The sequence below is a fragment of the Sarcophilus harrisii genome, chromosome 5 (genome assembly GCF_902635505.1).
Source record: "Sarcophilus harrisii chromosome 5, mSarHar1.11, whole genome shotgun sequence".
NCBI classification, from domain to species: domain Eukaryota; kingdom Metazoa; phylum Chordata; class Mammalia; order Dasyuromorphia; family Dasyuridae; genus Sarcophilus; species Sarcophilus harrisii.
This window is the reverse complement of record NC_045430.1, coordinates 81431018-81454526: the sequence shown is the minus strand read 5'-3', so window position 1 is coordinate 81454526 and position 23509 is coordinate 81431018. Positions and strand designations below refer to the sequence as shown.

Below are 23509 nucleotides of genomic sequence, written 5' to 3'. Positions count from 1 at the left end.
AGATTTCAACTCCTTTAATTCACTGAAGCACTTGGAACAACTATAAGCAAATATAAGCTCTTCAGATTTTAAATGATTAGGAGCCTTGATCAATTACCCCTATCTACTTCATGAACAATTGTAGGAAAACCTCATATCTTCACAAGAGAAGAGAAAAGGGGAATATCTATACATGAATTTACATGTCCAAAGGAGGCTTATTATGATACTGTTTAATCTCCTTTGGGAGACAGGAGGATGCTACAGTGCAGTTCTCTATATCTGCCTCCAGACTAGGGTAATGATTTGACAATTCTCTCAAAAATGGTCAGATGCTCTCCCCACTTCCATTCAGATTCCTGGAAAGTGACTGATGAGGAACAAAGGGTCATCTACCACCTCTGTTTCAGATTTTGAGTACAGTAATACAGTAATAGATTTAGGGCCATGAGAGTATGGAAATGGTATGGTTCCCAGTTTTCTCCAGTTTGACTACCAATCTATGATTTCAGGCGTTGGATTGTATTGATACCCCACTATCAAGTTGTCATTGGAAAAATGACAGCCACTTCTCAGTCGGTGTCAGGAATGAAAGCAAAAGAAAGCAAAAAGCAATTCAATCTACATAAAGAAACAGAATGGGAACCATATAATATGGACACAAGTCTTCAGACATTATTCTATCCCTGAATTGTGTGGCAAATGCCAAAAGGGTGGCCTTGAGTTGTTCTTTCAGAGAAAAGATCAAAAATAAAAAATATTTATGATTTTTGGAATTTTATATATAGGGAATAAGAGAATAAATTTCCAATATACAAATATTTTTACTAGGAGAAAAAGGCATTAAATCATCTATACCACTATTAATATCACAATTTATAAACTGAGTATATATTTTTTCCAAATAAACAAAATCAATTCACTTACAACTCCCAGTAAAGCAAGATTATACTTGAAATAACAACATTCTAAAGAACAAGTATATACTTATGTACCTTATATGAAAGTCATAAAAATGGCAAACCAAACATTGTGAAGACTTGACAGTGATGGCTTAACAACCTCTTTTTAAAAGTTATGAGTCTTCACATTTGAATTTTATAAATGCATTCTGTAAAACTTTTTAAGTATTAGCTTACCAAAAATCCAAATGTTTAAAAAAAAATCACATATTTTCAAGACCAATTTGGGTAAATAAACATTACTTTCACACAAGTTATCACTGAATAAATCACAATGCTGGTTTTATAAAATGAAGAGCAGCCCAAAGGAAACATCGTGTTTCAAGGTCATATTCAAAGAACCAGAAAAAGAACTGACTAAGGAGTAGTTGAGGCTAGACAAATACAATGACTTCGCACTTTCTATTAAAAACCCTTTGGCAATACAAACCAATTCCAGAGAACTATAGAATTTTAGATCTGGAAAGAAGTATGGAGTCCAACTTCTACATTTTATAAATGGGAAAACTACTACTCAGAGAAATCTGAGAACTCATCAAAGAGCACAGAACCAATAAGAAGCAAGAGATACTTTGTCAGTTCTTAAAAATCAATTTCTTATAATCACTACATAAAATTGATTGGTATATTACTCTCCTATGTAAATGTTTTCTTATTCTTTTGAATAAGTCTTCTAGTTTAGGTATTCCAACAGCACCTATATTGACTACATATATGGTATAAATGACTAGCTAATTTTTTTTAAAAGAACCATCATAAATCTGTTTTCCCAGTTATTAAACTTGAAGAAGCAATTATTCCACCAACTCCTCATAAAATATTAAAAAACATGAAATGGCCTTTTTTGTTTCAGGTCTTCCAAGTCTTCTTAGGTGGAGTATTCAGATGAAAATGAATTATCACCTCTTTTTATGGGTACCCCAGGAAGAAAGCAAAGAATCTAAGGTTCCATTTGTTACTGAAGAACTAGAATGTCAAGTTTTTTTCACAAAGACATTCCTTAACCAACCAAATTACAGCATCTATATGAATAAGAAATAACTGTCAACACCTGGCAACTGTCTCATACCTATTGCACAAGACAAGACACAGCCTTAGGCCTTTTAGTTGTAACATGCCAAGATGTGCAATTCTAGCTTTTTGGAAGGAAGTGTGCACATATAGCACCCTCTCTAAAGTGTGTGTGTGTGTGTGTGTGTGTGTGTTTTCACAGCAAATTCATGTTAAGGCATTGTCACATCATTTAATATTCCACATTTTAGAATCTATTGGCTACATCTCTTAATCCAATAATTAATGCAAATTATAAACTGGTAAAGTCATCAATCATTTTTATAAACTGATATCTTGCAAATACAATGGACATATTAATTGGGGCAGATTTGAAATTGGGACTTATTTGAAAATGCTGTTTTTCTCTACATAAATTGCACTATGTATAAAAGCATTAAAAAATGTTCAAGAAATCAAATTTGGCATGTTTACACTCTAGTTTTTTTGTATATGTGTATCTATACATGTGCACACATATAAGCATATAACAGATTATGTGTGTATATATATGTGTGTGTACACATATGTACATGTGTGTGGTTTTGAATGGAATATGTGTTATATATCAAATGCAAATTTCTGCCTAAAATAAGTTCATATAGAATAAAAGCTATTTGTCTCCAAAGTAGCAAGAATTTTTTTCTTTAATAAAGAGATTTGTGAAGGAAAGGATCTCTCTAGAGTAGATAAAAATAAGCTCTCTTCTTTACTACACTTTAAAGACAATTAAAAAGGCTCATTAAAAGAAAACTTGTTTAGGCTGGCCTGATGGCATCAAAGAATGCTGCCAACTGAGGAAACCTCTGCAAAGGAGCCAGATTCATGATTAGGATTTAAATTATTCCAAGGGGTACTTAAAAAAAGAGATGTGTAAAAATAGAAGTCAATTCCATTTCCTTTCAACTAGAAGCCAGGTTAACACAAAAGATAATTATCATGTAGCATCCATATATGCACAATAAAGACATCTACAGTTTTGATACTGAACTTCTAGAGACAATCAAAAGAGTTTTCACATGTCAATCAAATCATGCTTTAAAAGGTAAGGGTCAAAGGGCTACTCTAAGTACATCTAACAACTGACTTTTCTTTGATACAAAAATGTAAAATTAAATGGATAGTCCTTTATATAAAATAAAGACATAAGTGAATAAGACTGCTGAAGGACATATAGTTTTTGAATAATTATTTACCAGCTATTTTATCTACTCTATAAAATATCTAACATTGGCCTTTTTAGAAAAAAAAAGGTTACCAAGATTTAGCAAGACATTAATTCTAGAACCTGAAATAAGAGTATTTTATATTTATACAAAGCTTTAAATTTTACAAAGCACTTTCCTCACAATATTCTAGTAATGGAGTGAGCAGTACAAATTCTGGTTTCCCTTTATAGGAGCAAAAACTGATGAGGAAGCTGATTCAGAGAGATGCTTAACCTTACCCTTTCTTCACCAGGAGTTGTTAACTGGAGATCTGTGAACTTTTAAAATTTTTGATAATTACATTTTGATATAATTGGTTTCCTTTAGAATCCTATGTGTTTTATGCATTTAAAGACATTGTTCTGAGAAAGGATCCATAGGCTTCACTAGACAGTGCTGAAGAGATCCCAAGACAGCAAAACAAAATTTAAAAAGTTCCATAACTAAGCTATCTATCTAGGTATTTTCTTTCTTTCTTTCTATCTTTCTATCTATCTAACTAGATATTTCATATAGAAGCATCTGTTACGTAAGAGCAGGGCTAAGAATCAAACTTAGATCTTTAGACAATAACTCTAGGACCCTTTTCAGTATAAGCCACTAACTTGTTAAAAATGATTTTAGTCATTTGACTTCCATTTTAAATTCAATTAAAATGTTTATATATAAGAAAGCCTCTATAACATGGTTTAAATATGACATGGCAACTTGTGTCAAGCTTCAACCCTATGCTTAGATTGATTGTCATCCCCTGTCTCTTGAGACCATTCCCCTCTTAAAGGCATAGCTCAGGGACTACTTTCCATGATTCCATATTCCATCATCCATATCAGCTATAAGCAATCCCTCATTTCTGAATTTTTTATTCAATTCTGTTTAGATTACATTTTGTAACTTTTAATATAATTATCTTTGCCTTTATCTTACTGTTTACTGGATTGTAAGTTCTCTAAAAACAGCTATGTATCTTGTTTTATCTTTGTTTCTCCAGCATTTAACACACTGCAATTTGAAAAACGCATACTGAAAAATGTACATCAGAGAGTACTCTCAGAAAAGAACCTATACCAATTGACTTTTAAGGTTTCTTACACTTCTAAATTCTTTGATGATCTAGGTTACAACTCAAAAAGATCATTACAGAATATAAATATCTTCTAGTTAGGTATAATGTATAATGTACAACATGAACATATGGGAAAATATCAAACATGTGCATGTGTACATTTGTATGTGTGTAAGCTAGTAATGACTCACTAGATTGTGCCACTGGTCTGCTTCTGGGAAAAGCAGTTATTGAATTAAGTTGGAATTGAGAGTTCCCTTCTCTGGGGTATAGATAGATCAATGTTCTAAGAAAAAAATTACTTCAGTAAAGTCTAAGAATTCTGAAACAATAGTTGATCACCTTGAATGTAACCAGTTGGAGAATGTAACCAATTGGAGAATGTAACTAATTGGAGTAAATGGAAAACATAATATATTTCAGTGATAGAGAACTTAAAAATAATTGAGGAAATATGGACACTTGGATGATTATCAGATGATAGGATAAATGGAATTTATCTGATTATAGAAAGTAGATGATAATTTGACTATTAGCCATAAGCCAAGCACAGCTTGATAACAGAGAAATCAGAAAAGTTAATCCAGATTAACTAGTGAGACTGAGATATCATGCTATTTGAAAACAGTGCTGATCAACTTAGCAGTGGATGCATCTGTTTATCCCAAATCTACTTTCACTAAGCAACATTTCTGGACAATTATTAAGACACAAAGAGGACAAAGAAGTTTAAAATTCCACGGTTGTTAGTTACCCAAGCTGATGGATTTTCCTTACTCATGTGTTTGCTTAGCAAGTTTGTGCTCATGCTTACTTTCCTCCTTAAATGCTGACTGATGTGACTTAAGTTTATGTATAAACTATGATATATTTATTATTCCTGAAGTTACATTAATTTATGAGTACTTGTGATATTGCTATTATTTCTTTTACCTTATTATTAAAGAAATGATTATGTTTAGGATTAAAAGTGGCATCACTGTCAGTTAGATGTATATAAGTAGAAATATACTGGAGGGAGCTAAAGAATTAAAGTAATGGGCAGGATGACTTTATTGCCCTCATAACAGGCTAAGAGTGGGATTTGGAGAGTTTTAAATGTAGCTGTATGGTAGAGGGACTTCAAACTTTGGAAACCTCATTATGTTGAGAGCAGGTTGAAGAAAGTAAATCCAAACTAAAGAGTAAATAGGTGTCAATATGCCTTGTATGAAAACTTTTAGGCACTGCAGCATGGGTGGCCACCCACACACTCATTATGTGAAAACAAAGATCTGTATTTATAACCAAACATACAAAGGGAAAGACAAAAGTAATAATCTATTTTTTTTTTACTATTTCTCCTTCAGTTAGGAATATTTTGTTGTAAAATTGATGAAAATTATGCAAGCACAGATTTTAGTCTAGACTTTCCCACTCCCCACACTGACCACCTCAATTAATCTTCAAAATTTCCCAAAATTATGATTTGTTCCAAGGTTCAAAGTAATTAGTGCCAAAGCTAACTGGAATCTAGATTTCCTTATATGTCTCTGTTTCCTTAAGCAATTCTTTACTGTAAAAATTTTATGTGATTTTTAGAGGTCAGCATTTAAAAAATAGAGGATAAAAAAAGGTCTCATTCTTAACAAAGCATAGTCTACTTAATGAAAACATTTTGCCAGCAAAGGTTGTTATTTTAAAGTGGGAGGGGAGAAGGATGAATTAGTAAAAATTGAAGAAAAACAAATAAGGAAAATTTTCCCCTTCAAATTGTGTATTATGACTTTGGGAAGGGAATATTTTAAGCTAATAAAACACACTTCTAAATACAGCAGCTGAGATACAACACAACACGAACTCTCTGAAAAGTTCTATCAGCTGGTGGTGTACATCAGTAATAATTTTATGGATTCCAAAAGGTTATTCAACTGGATTTTTAAAAAATATAGCATTTGCCTATTGATGGCATAGTTTATCTCATTTGAAGTCAATAATGCTACTACTAGTAGTAAGGAAGCTGAGATTCCTGAAATAAAAGTAATTTGTCAAAAGCTAAAGAACAAAGTCATATTATCATACATTTTAGAGTTGTAAGGAATAATCAGGGGCAGCTAAGTGGAATAGTAGATAAGATTCTGGACTTAAAAGTCGGGAATACTCATCTTCCTCAGCACAAATCTGGTCTCAGGCACTTATCCTAGGCAATTCATTTAAATATTTGTCTCAGTTTCTTGTCTTTTAAAATGAGTTAGAGAAGGAAACAGCAAACTCCAGTATCTCTGCCAAAAAAACTTCAAATGCGGCCATGAAAAGTCAGATGCTACTGAAAAAAAGACCAAATAGGGAAGAGTCATAGATAATCTCAGTTATATTTTACAAACTAAATCCTAGAGACATAAGTGACTCATAAAAGGTTTAAAAAGAAGTAAAAGCAGCAATGCAGACATTCAAATCCAGTCTTCCAAGATCAAATTAAAAATTATTTAAATTTGCCATGATATGTTTTCCCTAAAAGATCTTCTGAAATAATATACACACGTCCTCAGGAAATTAATCACACATGTCATCATAGACACAGAGATCTGGACAAAAAGTAGCTTCTCCTGAAAATTTATAAAATATTTTAGGGTACTGATTCATTTTAAATTGAGAGACTGTTAAAGAAATAAAAAAAAAAATCCTAGAAAATTCATCTTTTATTTTCTAGTCTATGATTAAAGAGAGAAACAACAACAAAAAAGAATTTATTATATTGTCCAAGCTGAAATTGACTACTTTTATATTTTTTAAATTACATGTCTGAATAATTAAAATTTTAAAATACTAGCCTGTTAGAAGCACTTGTTTGTTATTGAAAAAATTCAGAATATATGTTTGTTGTTTTAGTTAAATAAAACAACATTTGTTGTTTAAAACTAAAGGGCTGCTATTTTCCTAAACCTAATACTATTCACTGTATATACAGATGAAACTAATGATTCATAATTACTAGGGCGTCAATTTCCAAATTGAGTTTCTATCAATGGTAATGTTTTCACACTGGTGCATCTTCACTCTAGCCTCCTCTAGGAGTGGGGAGAGCATAGATTCAAGATTATTGATTCTTCCTGTAGGAGCTTCTATAAAAATTGCAATAGTTCCTCACTACCATCACTGCCCTCCCACATATCTGCTTACTTTTTTTAATTACAGAAAAAATAAATATTCACTATTTTCTCAAAATCTACCTTCACTTTAAAAATGCATGCTTTCTCTTCTGTTCTTTCTTTTTATTGTGGGGGATAGGAGAACATAGCTAATGCAAGAATTTGTTTTACATAACTACAGATATTTTTAATAGGCTTTATTTTTTTCCTTCATAATGGGCAGGGGAAGGGAGGACAGAGGAGGAAAAAAAAGAATTTGGAATGGAAAATAAAATTAAAAATAAATTAAAATGCATGTTTACCTTCTAAACTAGATATATCTATGTCTGACTTTTGAAGAATATTTATATTAAGACAATGAAAAGGCTGATCTTCATGGCAGAAGAAGCGTCCATACTGCAGAAATGAGGCTCCATCAATATAAAGTATCCAACAAGAAAAATTACTTTAGTTTGATTAAAGTATAGAAAATAAAAAAACTGTCTTATTATCAATAAAATCCATCTCTCTGTCAAACTACACATACACACACATACACACACAATATGTGTGCTATGTTGCAACAATATCAGAAATGTATGCTAATTAATAAAATTCACTGTATGCAGAGATAATGTAATGCAATACAGAGATAGCAGAATATCATATACTTCTGACTTCAACTGCCTGATCCAATGCCAGCCATTATTCACACCCAGTCAATTCTTACTATAGTTTCTATCCCTGTGGCAAGTTTCCCCACTAATGGGGGAAAGAGCTATAGTAGCTCTGACTTCCATTGGAACTGCAGCAAGACATCTAGCTTCCCAGTGTAAGAGAATGACTAGCAACCACCAAAAATCTTTCCTTTTGAGCCGCTAAAATTGTCTTATTTTGCAATTGTTTTCAGCTAAATGAAAACTGTCATTATCAACTACACAATTTCCATTACAATATAATGAAATTTGATCAAAATTCACTATTTTTTAATTTATTAGTTTTTATTTTCATTCGTAGTTAATCATATAATGCTATTACTATATACAATGTTCTCCTGGTTCTGCAGTCTTTCTGTATCAGTTCATATAAGTCTTCCCAGATTTTTCTGAAACTACTCTGCTCATCATTTTTTACAGTACAATGATATTCCACCACAACCATATACCAAGACTTGTTCAGCCATTTCTTAATTGACAGAGATCCCATCAATTTCCAATTCTTTGCCACCACAAAAAGAGCAAATATAAATATTTTTGTGCCTTTTTTTCCTTTGAAAATACACTATTTTTTAGTCATAAAAGTTTAGTTATCACCAAGAGGAGAAATTTTATTTGTCTAATGTTTCTTGTCTCAAAGCATTTCTTACTCACCCTGATTTTTGAAGTATAAAGGGAAGAAAGGTAATAAAAATGGATATTATCTGGAAAACTTGATTGGAAAACAATATTCTCTATATAAACTTCTTATATCCTCCTTCATTGACTTACAGTATAAGAAGAGAATTGTTCTTGAGAGAGAAAATGACTAATACACATTCAAAGAAGTTGATCATATGTTCAATGCAGAGTCTAGGGCAAAGTCAGGGGGCACAAAGCAAAAAGATCATAGGATCAAAAGCTGACTAACTCAAACCTCTCATTTTAGAGATGTGTCCAAGGACTCACAGTTAACTAAGTGTCAGAAGCTGAATTTGAAATCAAGTCCTCTGATGTCAGAGTTTATATCACCATTCCCAATATCTTCTCCTGCTTTTTTCCCTTTTTATTTCTGTTTCAAAAGCCATACAAAATATACTCTGATGTAAGAAGAGTGTGCTTAGGCTAAAAGTGTCCCTGAATTAGCCCTTATTTTTGACTTAGTTGGGCCCTGAATCAATCAAGCTAAAAATGTGGCCAAAAGCGAAATCAGAGGTAGAAGGAATCGTATTTTTGTTTCCTTCAAAATTTCAAATAATCAATGTCCTATGTTATATATTATCTTAAAAGTAAGGCAAGTAGAAAGACCCTCAGTCTTGGCATTAGAAAACCTGGGATAGATATCCATCTTAGCTGGGTCACCATGGGCAAATCACATGATCTCTCAGTGTCCCTACGCAATTCAAAAACTAAATTATAAATAAATTACCCATCTGCATTAGTGAAGAGATATTTCTACAACACTGATGCAGTCACAAATTTGGATTTTTAAAAATTACACTAGGGTGAAATTTCAGTGACATAGAGAATTCTTGGATGAAAAAAATACCTCCACTAATGCAAGTCTATACCTTCTTTTCAACTTTTAGCCTTAAAGTTGCTTATCAAAATAATGAGAGGTTAAGTTCCTTGCCCAGTGTCACAATGACAGTATGTCTTAGGTCTATAACCCAGAAATTTTTGACTTCAAAGCTAGCTCTCTTTCCATTCTGTTATGGTATCTCTCAGACAACTTTCCTTGCAGACCAACTCTTTTTCCCCCATCTTTTTCCTTTCTGCTCTTGGCATACCATTCCATCTATAGCATCCCTCCCCCTCCCCCCAAAAACATTACCCTGGTCATTTTAGAATCAATTTTCTTGTTGTCTTCTATAGCTTGTCACTCAATTGTCAGCTTTTCCTCTTTTCCAAAATCTAGTGTCCCTCATCATTTCTCACCTGTATTACTAAACAGTTTAACTGATCTTTAGGATTGCAGGGTTTCCCTTCCACAATCTATATCCATGCTGACTACTGAATAATTTTTCTAAAACATGCTTTCATTGTGCAATCTTCAGAAAACCCCAACAATTTCATGTTATCCATTCTCAGCTTCCAAGTTTCCTGTTCTGTCCTACACTCAAGAAACTCTGTAGTTAGATAAATAAATGAAAAAGTTACCCTTTACCATTTATAAACACTCAAATTTATAAACTATTTTCATAGGTTATCTCATATGGGAGTAGGTTGGCAGGGGGGACAGTTTAACTCTCATTTTTATGGAATTATATAATTGAGAGCTGAAAGGGTGCTAAAGCTTGGGGCCATATAATCCAAACCTTCATTATACAATGATGACTGTTAAGGCCAATAAGGGGAATAAGTCACTTGTTCAAGATTTTACAGGAAGTGAGGTTTTATAATCCTAAATCCACTGTTCTTTCTCCTGAGACTTAGCCTCAAAATAGTCATGTGACATGTATAAGATCAGAAAGATAAACAGAATACCCAGGTATCCCAGTTCTGTTCTGGGATTCTTTAGTCTATACTACAATGTCTCTTTATTTAATAAGCCAAATATGGGAGTTCATATTTTTATAATGCTTAATACAATGACATATTTCAATATGTAGTTTAAATATATTTCAATTGTATTTCCATATTCAATTGTTTAAATTCCTCAATAAACACATTTACTGTTTCATATACAAGATAATTCTCAAGGATACAAAGACAAAACTTGAAAGAGTCAAGAGTCTTATATTCTACAAGGGATATGTGTGTGTGGTGGTGGGAGCTTGAAGAAGGATGAAACAACATATACTCTAAGAAGCAAAATCAAAGTATTGACAAAGTCATCAATATAATTTCAAGAAACAGAAAATCCTCAAATGATAAGTGACCAAAGGATATGAATAAACAATTCTCAAAAGAAATACAAACCATTAAAAACCATACAAAAGAATATTCCAAATCACCATTAAAAGATAGAAATATAAATTTCACCATATATCCAGTCAAACTGGCAAATGTGACCAAAAAAAGAGAATATTTACTAATGGAAGAATTGTTGAAAGAAAGAAATACTAATACACTGTTAATGGAACTGTGAATTGGTCTGAACAATTCTGAAAATGAATTTGAAATTATGCAAAAGAAATAATTAAAATACCTATACTCAAACATTCCATTGCTAGGCCTATGTCCCAAGGAGGACATAAAGAAAAGTCCCAGAGATAACAAAATGTATATAGTAGATTTTTTGAGGGGTGGAGGAGTCAGGAGGGAGGGAAAAACATAGTAATATAAGTAAAAATACAGGCAAAAAGAAAGACTCCATATATACCAAAATATTTATAGTAGGTCTTTATTGCTTGTTTTGCTTGGTAAGAGCATTAAACTGGAAAGAAAGTCAAAGCCCATCAATAAGGAAATAACTGTTATTTTTTTTAATTGTTAAATTTTTAAATTATCAGTTTTGTAATGAATTATTTCTATACTACAAGAAATTCTGAATACAGAGATACATGGAAATATGCATGGGAACTCATTCAAAATGAAATAGATACACACAAATGACATATATTTTTGCAACAATGAAAATGGAAACAATTCAGTCAATAAGTATTTACTAAGCACCTACTATGTACTAGGCACTATGCTAAGTGCTAGGGATGCAAAGAAAGGCAAAACAAAGTCCCTATCCTCAAGAAACTCAAAAAATAAAAATTGAATGCTATAAAATTAATTGTAAATACCAAGTTGGTCCCCAAAGAAAATAGATAAAAAGCATTGTCTCTCTCTCTCTCTCCAACTCTATGAATCTATGCAGAAGTGTGAGAACGAAACACTGAATGAGGTCAACATTTTTAGTTATGTTGGCTAGCTCTACTGAACTCTTCCCTTCCCCTTTTAAAAGCTGGCTCTCTAGACAGCAGGGAGAGACATTCAGATATGTAAAGATCTAAATATAAAACATAACAATAAAAATTTACCATAAAAATAAGGAAAGAGCATGCAAACCTGGGAGGATCATTCCCTCTATCCTTTACTGATGTATCTCATTTATTATACATATGCCTTGGTATAGCAAATATAGAATAAGCTCCTTAAGAAAAATACCTACATATTATTCTACAATGAAAATATTTACACTTATTGCTAGCCCAAAGCAGGTGTTCAAAAATTACTTGACTGTTAGTAAGTAGATCAGAAGATGCTCACTGAATGAAAGTGAACAGCTAAATACAAGCAAAGGTTAATGAGGAAATAGAAGTAAAAACATATCTGAATATCACTTAAATTGCATTTCACCTACAATTATATTGTGTGTCTCTGAATTCTGAGGGAAACACACAAAAGCAACTTACTGTTATATATCATCTTTATTAATGACTTAATGGTAATTTCTAACTGTAGCAATTTTCATGCCACTGAAGACCAATGCATTCATTACAGTCATCAAAAACATATTTAAAAAATATTTTGTCAAATAATTGTCCCAAATCTTTAGTCTGTTCTCTCTCTTGAACTCCAGTTCCAGTTGGTCAACTGCCTGCTGGAGATTTCTCTTTAGAGATCCTATAGATATCTTGACTCATTATGTCTAAAATAGAAATGATTATATAACTCATAACCCATTACTCCTCAAACATCATTATTTCTTTTTCTGGCACCCTTCTCTTCCTAGTTACTAAGGTTTGTAACAACAGAGTCATCCTTGATTCTGACCTCATCTTCACCACCCCACCCCATGATTATATGCAATTAATTCTCAAGTCTTATTGATTCTATCTCACAATATCATGGGATCATAGATAAGTCCCTTCATGGTATAGAAGAAACTATGGCCAAGAAAATTTAAATGATATGCTAAAGGTTCACCAAGATGAGTGGTAGAGGATTGGAAGTAAGATTCTCTAATTCTAAATCCAACATGCAGTCCACTAACATCACCCTGCTCTTCATATCTCTTTTGCATTTGTCCAGCACTTCTAAACAAACAGTATCCCTCATCAGTTCTTTCCAAAACTCCTATAATTGTTCAGTTATGTCTGACTCTGCCTGAGCCCATTTGGAATTTTCTTCTTGGCAAAGACACTGGAGTGATTTACCATTCCCTTCTCTGCATCATTTTACAAAATGAGGAAACTGAGAACAAGAAATAACTTGTCCGGGTTCACAAAGCAAGTCTGTGAGGCCACGTTTGAACTAATGTCTTCCTTACTCCAGGCCCAGTACTCTATCCATGCACTATCCAGTTGTAACCCCAAATTCCTACACAGACTGATTTGTCTTAATTCCAGTCTACTCTTTCAAATCCATCCTTGCCAAAGACCTTTTCTAAAGACTCAACTCCTACTCATATTATTTTTCAGCTCAAAAACTGTCTCTGACTTCCTAAACACCTCCAGTATTGCATACTAATTCCTCATACTGGAATCTTTTTTAGCTGCTTCTCAAACTCAACCCTTCAGTCTCTAGGAAAACCATTCCCTATATGTGAGATATAATTCAGCTTAATCTCTGATAGAACTGAAATTTGTATGGAGTTCATAAAAAGGAGTGATATGAAATACATTTGGAAAAAGATTTTGGCAGCTCAATAATGGAAGAGCCCTAAATGTCATGCTAAAAATTAATATTTCATTCTAGAGCAATGGGGGGCCCCTTAATGTTTTTGATCAGGAGAATGAAACAGGTAGATATATATTTTAAAAGATTGTTCTGGCAGGTATGTAGAGAATAAAGTATAGAAAGGAGAGATTGAAAGTAATCCTATGTATTCCTCTTATTTACTGACCATCTTTTATTTTGTCAAAACACATTATCAACTGAAATAAATATACCTTTGGATTTTCCAGCTACAGTTTTCCCATTCAAAGAAAAGGTGCTTCCCTCTAAAGAAGCACCTCATTTACCTTTTAAGATGCTTTATAATTTTTTAAAGAACATGTGTTTCAGGCAGAGAATAAAATATATTAGGCAAGGAGATTTTTCAGAATTTTCAAAGTTGGGGGAATAGGGTAAAAGTATTCAGATAATTTTATTACATTAAATTTAACACATGAGAGCAAATTATTCTTGGCTTCTATGGAGCTGTTTCATAATTCTTTATCTGAACAAATAATCATTGAAATAATTAATGAGACCATAAGAGATAGTAAAACAAAGGTGAGAGAGAATGTTTATCTCAATTTATTTATGTATGGGGCAAGACTTCAGAAAGTACAAAATAATCAAAGCATTTAATTTTCAGATGCAATTCTTATTTTTCTGATTATTAATTATATCTTCAAAATCATTGGTCTTTCCCCAATATAATACTAATCTCTCTAGTTAATTTTTTTTGGGAAAAAAAGATTTTCCTCCACTGCCATGCAGACTACAATATTCCACATTTGATCTTCTCCACAGCAAATTTTTTTGGATTTGTTCCTCTAACAACAGTCATATGGTATCTAGTGACCTCAAGGAGTATCTAAAGGAATCAATCACCCATACTCTTGGCAAGGATTTCAGAGTCAAATGGTAGCTTCTCAGGAGTTAAATTTGTCTAAAGTTATATAAAAGACAAAAGTAAAACTTTACAAAGTTCTAAAAAAGTTTTTCTTAGCTTATTGTGAAAGAGAAAGAAAATGAATAACAAAAATTAGTGTGGACACATGCCTGTGTGCGTGCACACACACACACACACACACACACACACACAAGTTCTTTTTAAAATTTAGTAGCTATTGGTAAAATACCATCTGCTTTTTTCTTTCTTTTCTGATTTGAATCTATGGAAAAACCACCTCAGTATCAGATGTCATTTAGTTCTTATTCAAACAGAAGATTGCAGACACAGTGGCTGCACCAGGGACTTAGCTGACCTAGGCTCACAGTAAAAACAAACCTCTATAAATCACCAGATGTAAGCAATTGAAGAGTGATCATTTTAATTAATTGAACAGCTTCCTTGAAATTTACTGCATTACTTCAACCTTTCCCAGGAGCAACAAGTAGAAATGTCTTATTTCTCCTAACATATCTAAAAGAGGAATTCCACTTCTTTTTTTCCTAATTTCACTGGTTTAAAAGACAATTTAAAGTGATTCAAGTTTCTTATATTTGTTTACTGACTTTCATTTCTAGAATTTACATAAAACTAAAGTATGTGCATTTGAAAAATTCTATCCTAAAATACCTTTAAAAGTGAACCAAAACCAATCTTAAAAGTACAACTATAAACACTTACTCTGGCCTAGATGTTTGGAAACTGGAAAATATTGTTAATTTTAATGAAAAACTTATACAGAAAACAGAGTAGCCAAAAGTACTTATATTCTCAACCACATATTCAATTTTAACTTGATAACTTGATATTTTGGGTCAATGTTTCCAAATCTATATACAAAATCCTGACTTTCATTACTGGCGCCACTTTGGGAGACATATGATGGCTTATTACTAAGTCCTATTACTCTTCAAAAAACAGTGCTGATCTTTCTCCACTAGGAAAGACGTAATCCATAGTCCTCAGGCAAGATGCCAAGCACTAAACACCACTGGAATTAAGCCCTTGGTTTATATATACATCATCAAATGTGTCCACATAAAGGCTGAAGGTGATTTGTATGACTGTAGACCAGAACAAGAATATGGTTGCATGATAACAATATTAGGTAACTTTTAACTACTATACAATCACAGGCTCTAAAACACAATGATCTGATTGAAAGACAGTATATATTGACTACTTGCACCTGTCTATTACATGATAGATTAAATATGCTCAACTACCACAAACTATTGTTTTCTATGACTTTAAGCACTGATACCTCTGGGTAGAAGGTCATTACCTTACTACATCAAAGAGCAGTGTATTGACTTACAGAGATAGAAGGGTGATATTCGCTGCTGCGGGTCCCAGATTAGGTATGGTCTCAAATTCATTGTAATTCAGTTTCCTAGGAAGTCCATAAAGAGCAAATCAGTCTAATGGTAACATATAATGGTGAAGATTATCTAAACTTTTTAAAATGATCCCCCCAAATTTCACTTAACATTATTTAAGTACATATTATATATATATATATATATATATATATATATATATATATATGTGTGTGTGTGTGTGTGTGTATGTGTGTATATATATACATGCATGCATGTGTTTATATACATGTACATATATAAATAAAATATAGCTTTGTCTATACATATATGCACAGATTGTGTCATATTACTTTATCTAGACACTAATTTTAAAATAACCTGGAACTTAACATTACTTACACTTCTTGAAGTCTATGGAGGTGACTCAGAGAACTTGCTTTGATTAAAGACAACTTGTTGTGACTTAAGTCCCTGTGAAGTAACAAAAATAAAGTTAGGGTAAATAAATCTAGCCATATTTAATAGAGTTTAACTATCTACATTGAGATTATGGATATCTCCATCAACATTAGATAAAGTTTATAAAACTTGCTCACATATTTTCCATGAACTACTTTACAACAAAAATACCAACTATGAGAACAAAATGAGTCTACGAGGTTGGCAATTTAAAATGCTTTTAACCCACAAAGTTTAAGATGGCTCTTGGCACCTGGTGAACAAGCTTTTGCGAACCGGTTGTTCCTCTCCTTGATATGATGAAGTCATGCCATTCAAAAAGTGGCTAATTAGGCAGGTTGCTGAAACTGCAGCCTCTGAAGAAATCTTATTACCATAAAATTAAGTATTAAACCACTTAGTTGGGCCAAACAAAATAGACGTTGCTTTACAAACATGTTTGTTTGCTTGAGTTCGTTTATTTTGTTATTGACAGTCTCAGCATTTATGCGAAAAAAAAATAAACTGAAAATTTTCAGTCCTTACTTTCCTAGGACTATTCAATCCAGCTTTATTTATTTATTTTTTTGTTTATTTATAATCTCATAGTTAAGCACAGATTGAGCAAGAGGAAAACAACCTACTGTATTACTCACCGAATAAGACAAATGATTTGTAAAAATTCTGTTAAAAGAAAATGTGGGTTTTTCAAGTAGGAAAAAAAAGTTCTCTACTAAAAACTTTAAGATTCTTTATAGGAACTATTTCCATAACATAATTAAAAGATAAGGAAGAACTGTTATTTTTGATACAAAATTCAATAAAACAATAAAACTGTAGGATGTCATCTTAATATTTAAGAACCAAAGAGATTTAAGGACTACATGCTAAAGAGGTATCTTCAACATGTGTGAAGAAACAGAACCACTGAACAGATTATGAAAGCCACAAAATTCAAGCTAGAAATTAGTCTGAGGAGGAGTTCCCCTCCAATTTAGGTTAACCAGCTTGTAAAGGATCAATTCTTTCAATGTTTAAAATACTAATTAACCATGTAGATAACTAATGTTTGTTGTAGAAGATACTACTCATTTATGGTAGGCATATGAGAAACATTCAAAATCCTAAGAAGGATGTCAAATTCCTTATTAGCAAACCTACCAGTCCAGAATTAGCAATACTGGATTTCTACATTTCACCTCAAAAATTCCACTAAGGTTTTATTCAAAACATTTTTGCCTAAGGACCTACCAGACAGTAACAGACATGAGTAGATTTGTTCTGCTAGGGTTATAACATGAAAAAAAAATCTGGCAGAGTATTTAAACTATAAAAATCCTGCAATTACAACCACTGCTGTGCATGATCACCATAGTGGAGCCAGACACTTTCACTTACAGCTCAAGCACATATCCATCTGGAGTCGATCAAGGGAACCGTGAGCAGAACAATTCACATTATGTTTCAAGCAAAAATTGTGCTTGTTTTTAGCATCATTGATATTCACTGATTTCCATTGAATTTTCCAAAAAAAAAAAAAAAATACATCAAAGAAAACAGAGCTTTACCTGCAAGGCCAATTAAAGTCAATATATAGCTTCTTAAGGCCATTTAACTGTTTTTCTATAGTCACAAACTTTAAATGTCATCATGCACATAGTAGGTATTAAAAATGCTTGTCAAAATGAAGAACTACAGTTATGATCAGGCTATACATCTGTATTTTCCCATTACTTCTGAAAGTTTTAAATGAGGAGAAGAGAAGGGAACAGAACTAGAAGAAACATAATTTATAAGCATAGGTCTGAGAGTACTGAGTGCCTTAAAAATATTCATTTTTTTTCTTTTTTTGAAGGAAAGGGAAGGGGGAAAACTAGTCAAAAAATCATTTAATCTTTTCACATTAACTGATGTTGCACAACCAAAAATGATGAGGAATTAAGGTCACTTTAAAATGACAATAAATTACTGAGATCCCCAACAACAGGCTTCTCAAGTACAAAGCATTTCTTTTGGATTGAGCACATGCAAGTGATAAAGTCATCTCTAATCCAGGTGAAGAAGATGGGAACACTTGCCCATATTTCCATTCCTGAGGTTCTATTTCTGAGTCTAAGACTACTAAAGACTTAAAGCTAGGAAACTTTTAAGTACCTAAGTTTAGCTTTCTTAAAGCTTAGATTTAAGAAACTCTTATTTCACAATTTATGCCACATTCTCTTCACTGTAAGCTCATATTATAGCTAGACTATATACTCAAACATAGTTTTTAAGATAAAGTATTCAGTATTATTTTCTATCAGCAATTTCAATTCTTTCTCAAAAAGGCATAACATTTCTTCTTTGTGTCAACTATTTTTTAAACACATGAGATAAGGAAAAAGTGAGGAGTGTGTGTGTGTGTGTGTGTGTGTGTGTGTATTTGTGTGTTGGGGGGAAGTTGAGGAGGGAGGGAAACAGGTGGAAAAAAAGTTTAAATATTTACTAAGATCTTTAAGAGCAAAATATTTAAAATCAAGGCCTCTCACAGGAGAACCTCTTCAAGGAGTCTCTCTCCTCACACTTTATAAGAGAGTGAACAAGATGAAAATATTTAATTTACAACATTTTGTTAGAGCTAGATTTTTCTTCCTTTTAGCATTCAGAAACCTGACTCCCAAGTCAAATTTTAAAATGCAAATCCAGCAACAGCTTCTTAATCAATCCCACAGGGGCCTGTAGAGCTGCTAATTCAGCAGAAATCTGTAAGGCTAAAAAACAAAAAGCCAGGCTGTAGCTGTTTTAAGACAGTGATCCAAAGTGACTCATAAATCAGCCTGCTATGTTCAAGTTTTAGTCTGGAAAATACAGAAAAACAGCTGTGAAAACCATAAAGGCCATTTCCCCCTTGACAATCCTCATAAAGACAGAGTGGATGCAAAAGAGGCCAAACTGGAGATGTAACATTAGCAGAGACTACCTTCTGGATGTTCACTTGAGCCTCAAGTAGATCTCAAAAATTCCTAGGTGATAAAGTAAATAATTCTAAAATTCCAGTGAGAATTTAATAATACTTGAGATTGGCAAAGCTACAACTTCTTCCCCTCCTGGCTATGAAACCTTCATTCTAACAAGATTCAGAGCACTTTGGAAGCACATACTTTAGCAGTAAATTGAAGTCCAACTTTAAAGGAAATGGTAAACAAAGTTGTCCCAAATATTTATCAGTTTTTAACTTTCAAACAACCACTTTCATTCAAATATTAATTTTACTTTCTGTAAGAAAGTCTAAGTAAAACACTCTTGTTTACGGTATCAGTTCAACTGGTCCCTCTCTTCTTCTCATAGGATGCTTCTAAGGCAATTCGATCACACGTCAAAACTACAATTGAGCAATTTCTTTAAAAAATGTCATCATTTACAAACAACTGCAAATTCACTAGATAGCAAGTTTCTAAACAAAAGATAACTATCAAAGTTATTCTATAAGTCTCCTAAAAAAAAAAAAAAAAAAAAACCTCAGGAAAAGACAAACTTTCACTAGTTCAATCCCCTAAGGGAAAAAGGTGTTAATTTGTTCACACTAAGTATAAAATGCAGAGAAACAATAAGAATTCTTTGTTTACTCGTCAGATTTAGAAACAAAACATTTATCTCTATACCCCCCTCCAAGCTTTTCTAATTATGCAAAATATAAACAGTAGGTGTCTTCTCTACCCCCTGCCAAAGATTTTCAAATGAGAAAATAGAAAAGGTTTTGCAAAGCCCAATTCCACATGTTGTCCCACTCCCTTGCTTTATAAAGTGCAGAGAGGGCCCCCCCTAAAGCTTTCTCCACAAACAAAAGAAGCATTTACATGAAAGAATTTGGACCACACGGTTGGTGACACCTACAAAGATGGTTAAAAGTCACAGAAGTACAAGAATGACACAGCTGTCCAATGAGTGATCACAGCAGGGTTTCTGACAACAGACCCTGTGCTTATTTATACAAGTGGGACTTATTTTCACATAAGTTTCAGGAATGTGAACTTGAAGAAAGACAATTTACTACAGGCCGGAAATGTAATCAAAGACTGCACTAACCAAATAAATTGCAATTTGTTTTTAGTGCACCACCAAATTATCTGCAAAACAAAATCCTAATTAGGTCAGTGCACTTTTAAGACAATGCTTAAATTGTTATTGAACTCCCTTTTGTTTAACAACCTACAACCAAGGGACACAGATGTTTTTTTAAGAGTATCTACAGATTTACCCTCCCCCTTCCCTCCCAAATTCCCGCCCCCCCAAAAAATGGATTATAGCTACAAACTTAAGTTGGATTAAAAGAATTTCTTTTATGTTAATTAGATTCAGTGAGTGAGAAAAACACTTTCAGCCTACTTGTCAAAAAAAAAAGTTTATTTTGTTTTTCTAAAGTCTGGGTTTTTCATTGGTGCCCACCTTTTACCATTTCAATGTTCAGTTCCATATGTCGTCAATAGAGCCATTCACTTTTCATGAATGAGGCAGCATGACCTCCAGATGAGGCAAATGAACAGAATTAGCCACAACTAATTGGACGTCTTCCTGTTTTTAAAGAACTTATCTCTTATTCTTGAACAATAAAATGAAGGCACCTTGAGGGCAGGTGCTGACTTCATTTTTGTTTTTGATAGCCATAACCTAGGAAAGCCCCTTGCACCTAAATTGAAATCAATAAAACTGCCAGTCTAGTCCTCTTGATGACAAAGATGAAAAAAAAAAAAAAAAAAAAAATATATATATATATATATATATATATATATATATATATATATATTACAATTATACCAATGGACCCCAAATCTCTATGGACTAAGCTTTAGATAAACACAATGCATTATTTTTAAAATAATTTATTGTGTTAACCAAATTAAAATTTCCATTTCTAGAAAACTATGAAACATGATGGACAAAAGTGTAATACTTCATTTTACTGTAAGTTCTCAAAATTAAAAGTAACTATTTTTAGTTATTTAAACTAAAACTAATTTTGGGATCACCACACAGAGCTCTGGTGGGCCTAATTTCAACCCTTTAAGACTGCACTTTTTTTTCGTTAGCCTGGAAAACTACTTTAAAATATAGTAACCTATTAAAAAAAAAAAAAAAAAAAAAGTAGGCCTTAAAGTCTCCAAAACCAGGAGGGAAGAATTGAGAGGGATCTCCAAATAACTAAACATTTTCTTTCTTTTTCTGCAACTCATGTGGAACAGTACTGGTTTTCTGCCTTCAAATGTCAAATCCCTAAATTGTAGGCCAATTCATATAACTCTTGCCCCCCCTTTCTTTTTTAACCCACGATGTCCTTCAAACACTTCTTGCTAAAAGCAGTTCACCAATTTAAGCAACAGGCCCTGATTAATTTCATTTGATTTTCTACCACTATGAAAGAAAACTAATCAGGAATTAAGACCCATAAGAGTAGAGAAGCCTAAAGACTTCCTTATGTAAAATTCCGAACGAATAGCACGGTAAACAGGGGCAAAGAACAAACAGATCCTTTGTTGCACGAAAGCTATTAGAAAGGATCACGTAGTAACTGCGCAAATTGCCAATTGCAACGTGGAGCCCACTTGGTGTCTGGGCAAATGGGGAGACCAGGAAGGGCGCGATATTAGTCAGAAAATCAACTTTAACCACAGGATCCCAACCCCGGATCAAACAGTAACTGGGGAGGTGGCAGGTTGCCTCTGGACCCCGTCCTCTTGGCTAAGTTTCTACTTGGAGGATCAGTATTGGGAGCCCAAGAGAAGGGGTTCCTTACCCAACCGCAGCACCACCAGCCAGAGGGTACCAATAAAAGCATCCAGCAGACTGCGAGTGACGACGGATGGAAAGTGAGCCCAGACCTAGGCGCCTTCCCGGGCACTGTTCCCAGCACGGACCTGGGCTAGAGCCGCATTCCAGGGAATGCGATCAGGGACTAGTCCCGGAAGAATAAGTACTTACAGCTGCACTACCCATGGCGGCAGAGGCTCCGGGAGCCCAGTCAGTCTCTTGCGGCTGCAGTCCAGCAGGTCCCGTAGGCATCGGCAGGGAGCAGGGCATGGCGGGGAAGTGTAGACACCCGCGGGTGGGTGCCCGCCGCCCCTCTGGCTGCTGCTGCTCTGCCCCATGACTGAACCCACAAAGCCCAACAGAGTGGGGAGCAGCAGTCCCATCTCCAACGCGGCGGCAGCACGGAGCCTCGAGTGGCCCATCGCGGGGGCTCCCTGTGCCGCTTGGCCCGGAGCTTCAACAGCCCCCGCCCCACAATCACACTAACACACACACAAGCACAAGCACACGCACACACGCACGCCACGGACTCAGCAACAACTCCTGCGCCCTTGACAATCCACACGCACGCCCCCCACTCACTCACACTTTCTTCTTTTATTCCAAACAACGAACTCCGTTCATGCCTCCGGACTGCTGGCAAGAAAAAGCAGACAGAGCCTCCGAGGGCTACAAAGTTGCACTCCGAGATTTCTACGCGCTCCAAAACTCGCTCCCTCCTCCAGAAAACTTTTCCCCCCTCCCTACCCCACAGCAACGTGAGAAACCTGAGCAGCTAAGATGGGGAGCCAAAGGAACCAACGCATCTCTTCCTATTGGCCAGAGAGAGCCCCCACGTGACAAAAACAAGGCTAAAAGGGAGGGGACAAAGGATAAAGTGGAGCTGAGATTGTAGGAAATTCCAAGCGATGCTTGCTGGCATCCTGGGCGAGACGTCTTTAGTTTGGCCGGGGAACTGCTTCTATTCCTTATTTTGTGGAATGTCGAGTTACCCTAAAGAACAAGGAGATGGGGCACTCACTAGAACCGAGCAAAGAAAGTTAGTTAAAAACTAAATGTTCTAAACTTTGCCTGGACTGTTTGACACAGTTATCTTCCTAAATCAGTTCTGCCTTTTTAATGAAAATCCTCCATTTCCAGCTCAGAAAATTCGAAGCTAGTTTCTACAAAGTAACTTTATTTCATATATTTAACAGTAAAATAAGCTGTAACAGTACACTGATTCGAAGTTCAGAAGGAATGGTCCACGCACTATCTCTCACCCTGCTAAGAGTTCCATCTTCTCTGACCCCATGTTCAGTCCTAGGAGAACCTGGCCTCTAATGAGAGGTTCAGGTTCCTTTCCCATACTCTGGTTTTT

The 23509-nt window shown here is 34.1% G+C and overlaps 1 protein-coding gene across 1 annotated transcript in view; it reads right to left on the bottom strand.

Moving 5' to 3' along the window:
- The window catches only part of LRIG3 (leucine rich repeats and immunoglobulin like domains 3), a 59933-nt gene extending 37005 nt beyond the window's left edge, over window positions 1–22928 (bottom strand). The window contains exons 1-3 of the mRNA XM_031941001.1: window positions 22321–22928; window positions 16327–16398; window positions 15924–15998 (exon numbers count right to left, since the gene is read on the bottom strand). Coding sequence (XP_031796861.1) covers window positions 15924–15998; window positions 16327–16398; window positions 22321–22571 — 398 coding nt within the window. The 5' untranslated portion in view covers window positions 22572–22928. The remainder of the gene's footprint in view (window positions 1–15923; window positions 15999–16326; window positions 16399–22320) is intronic.
- Window positions 22929–23509: the final 581 nt, after the last annotated feature.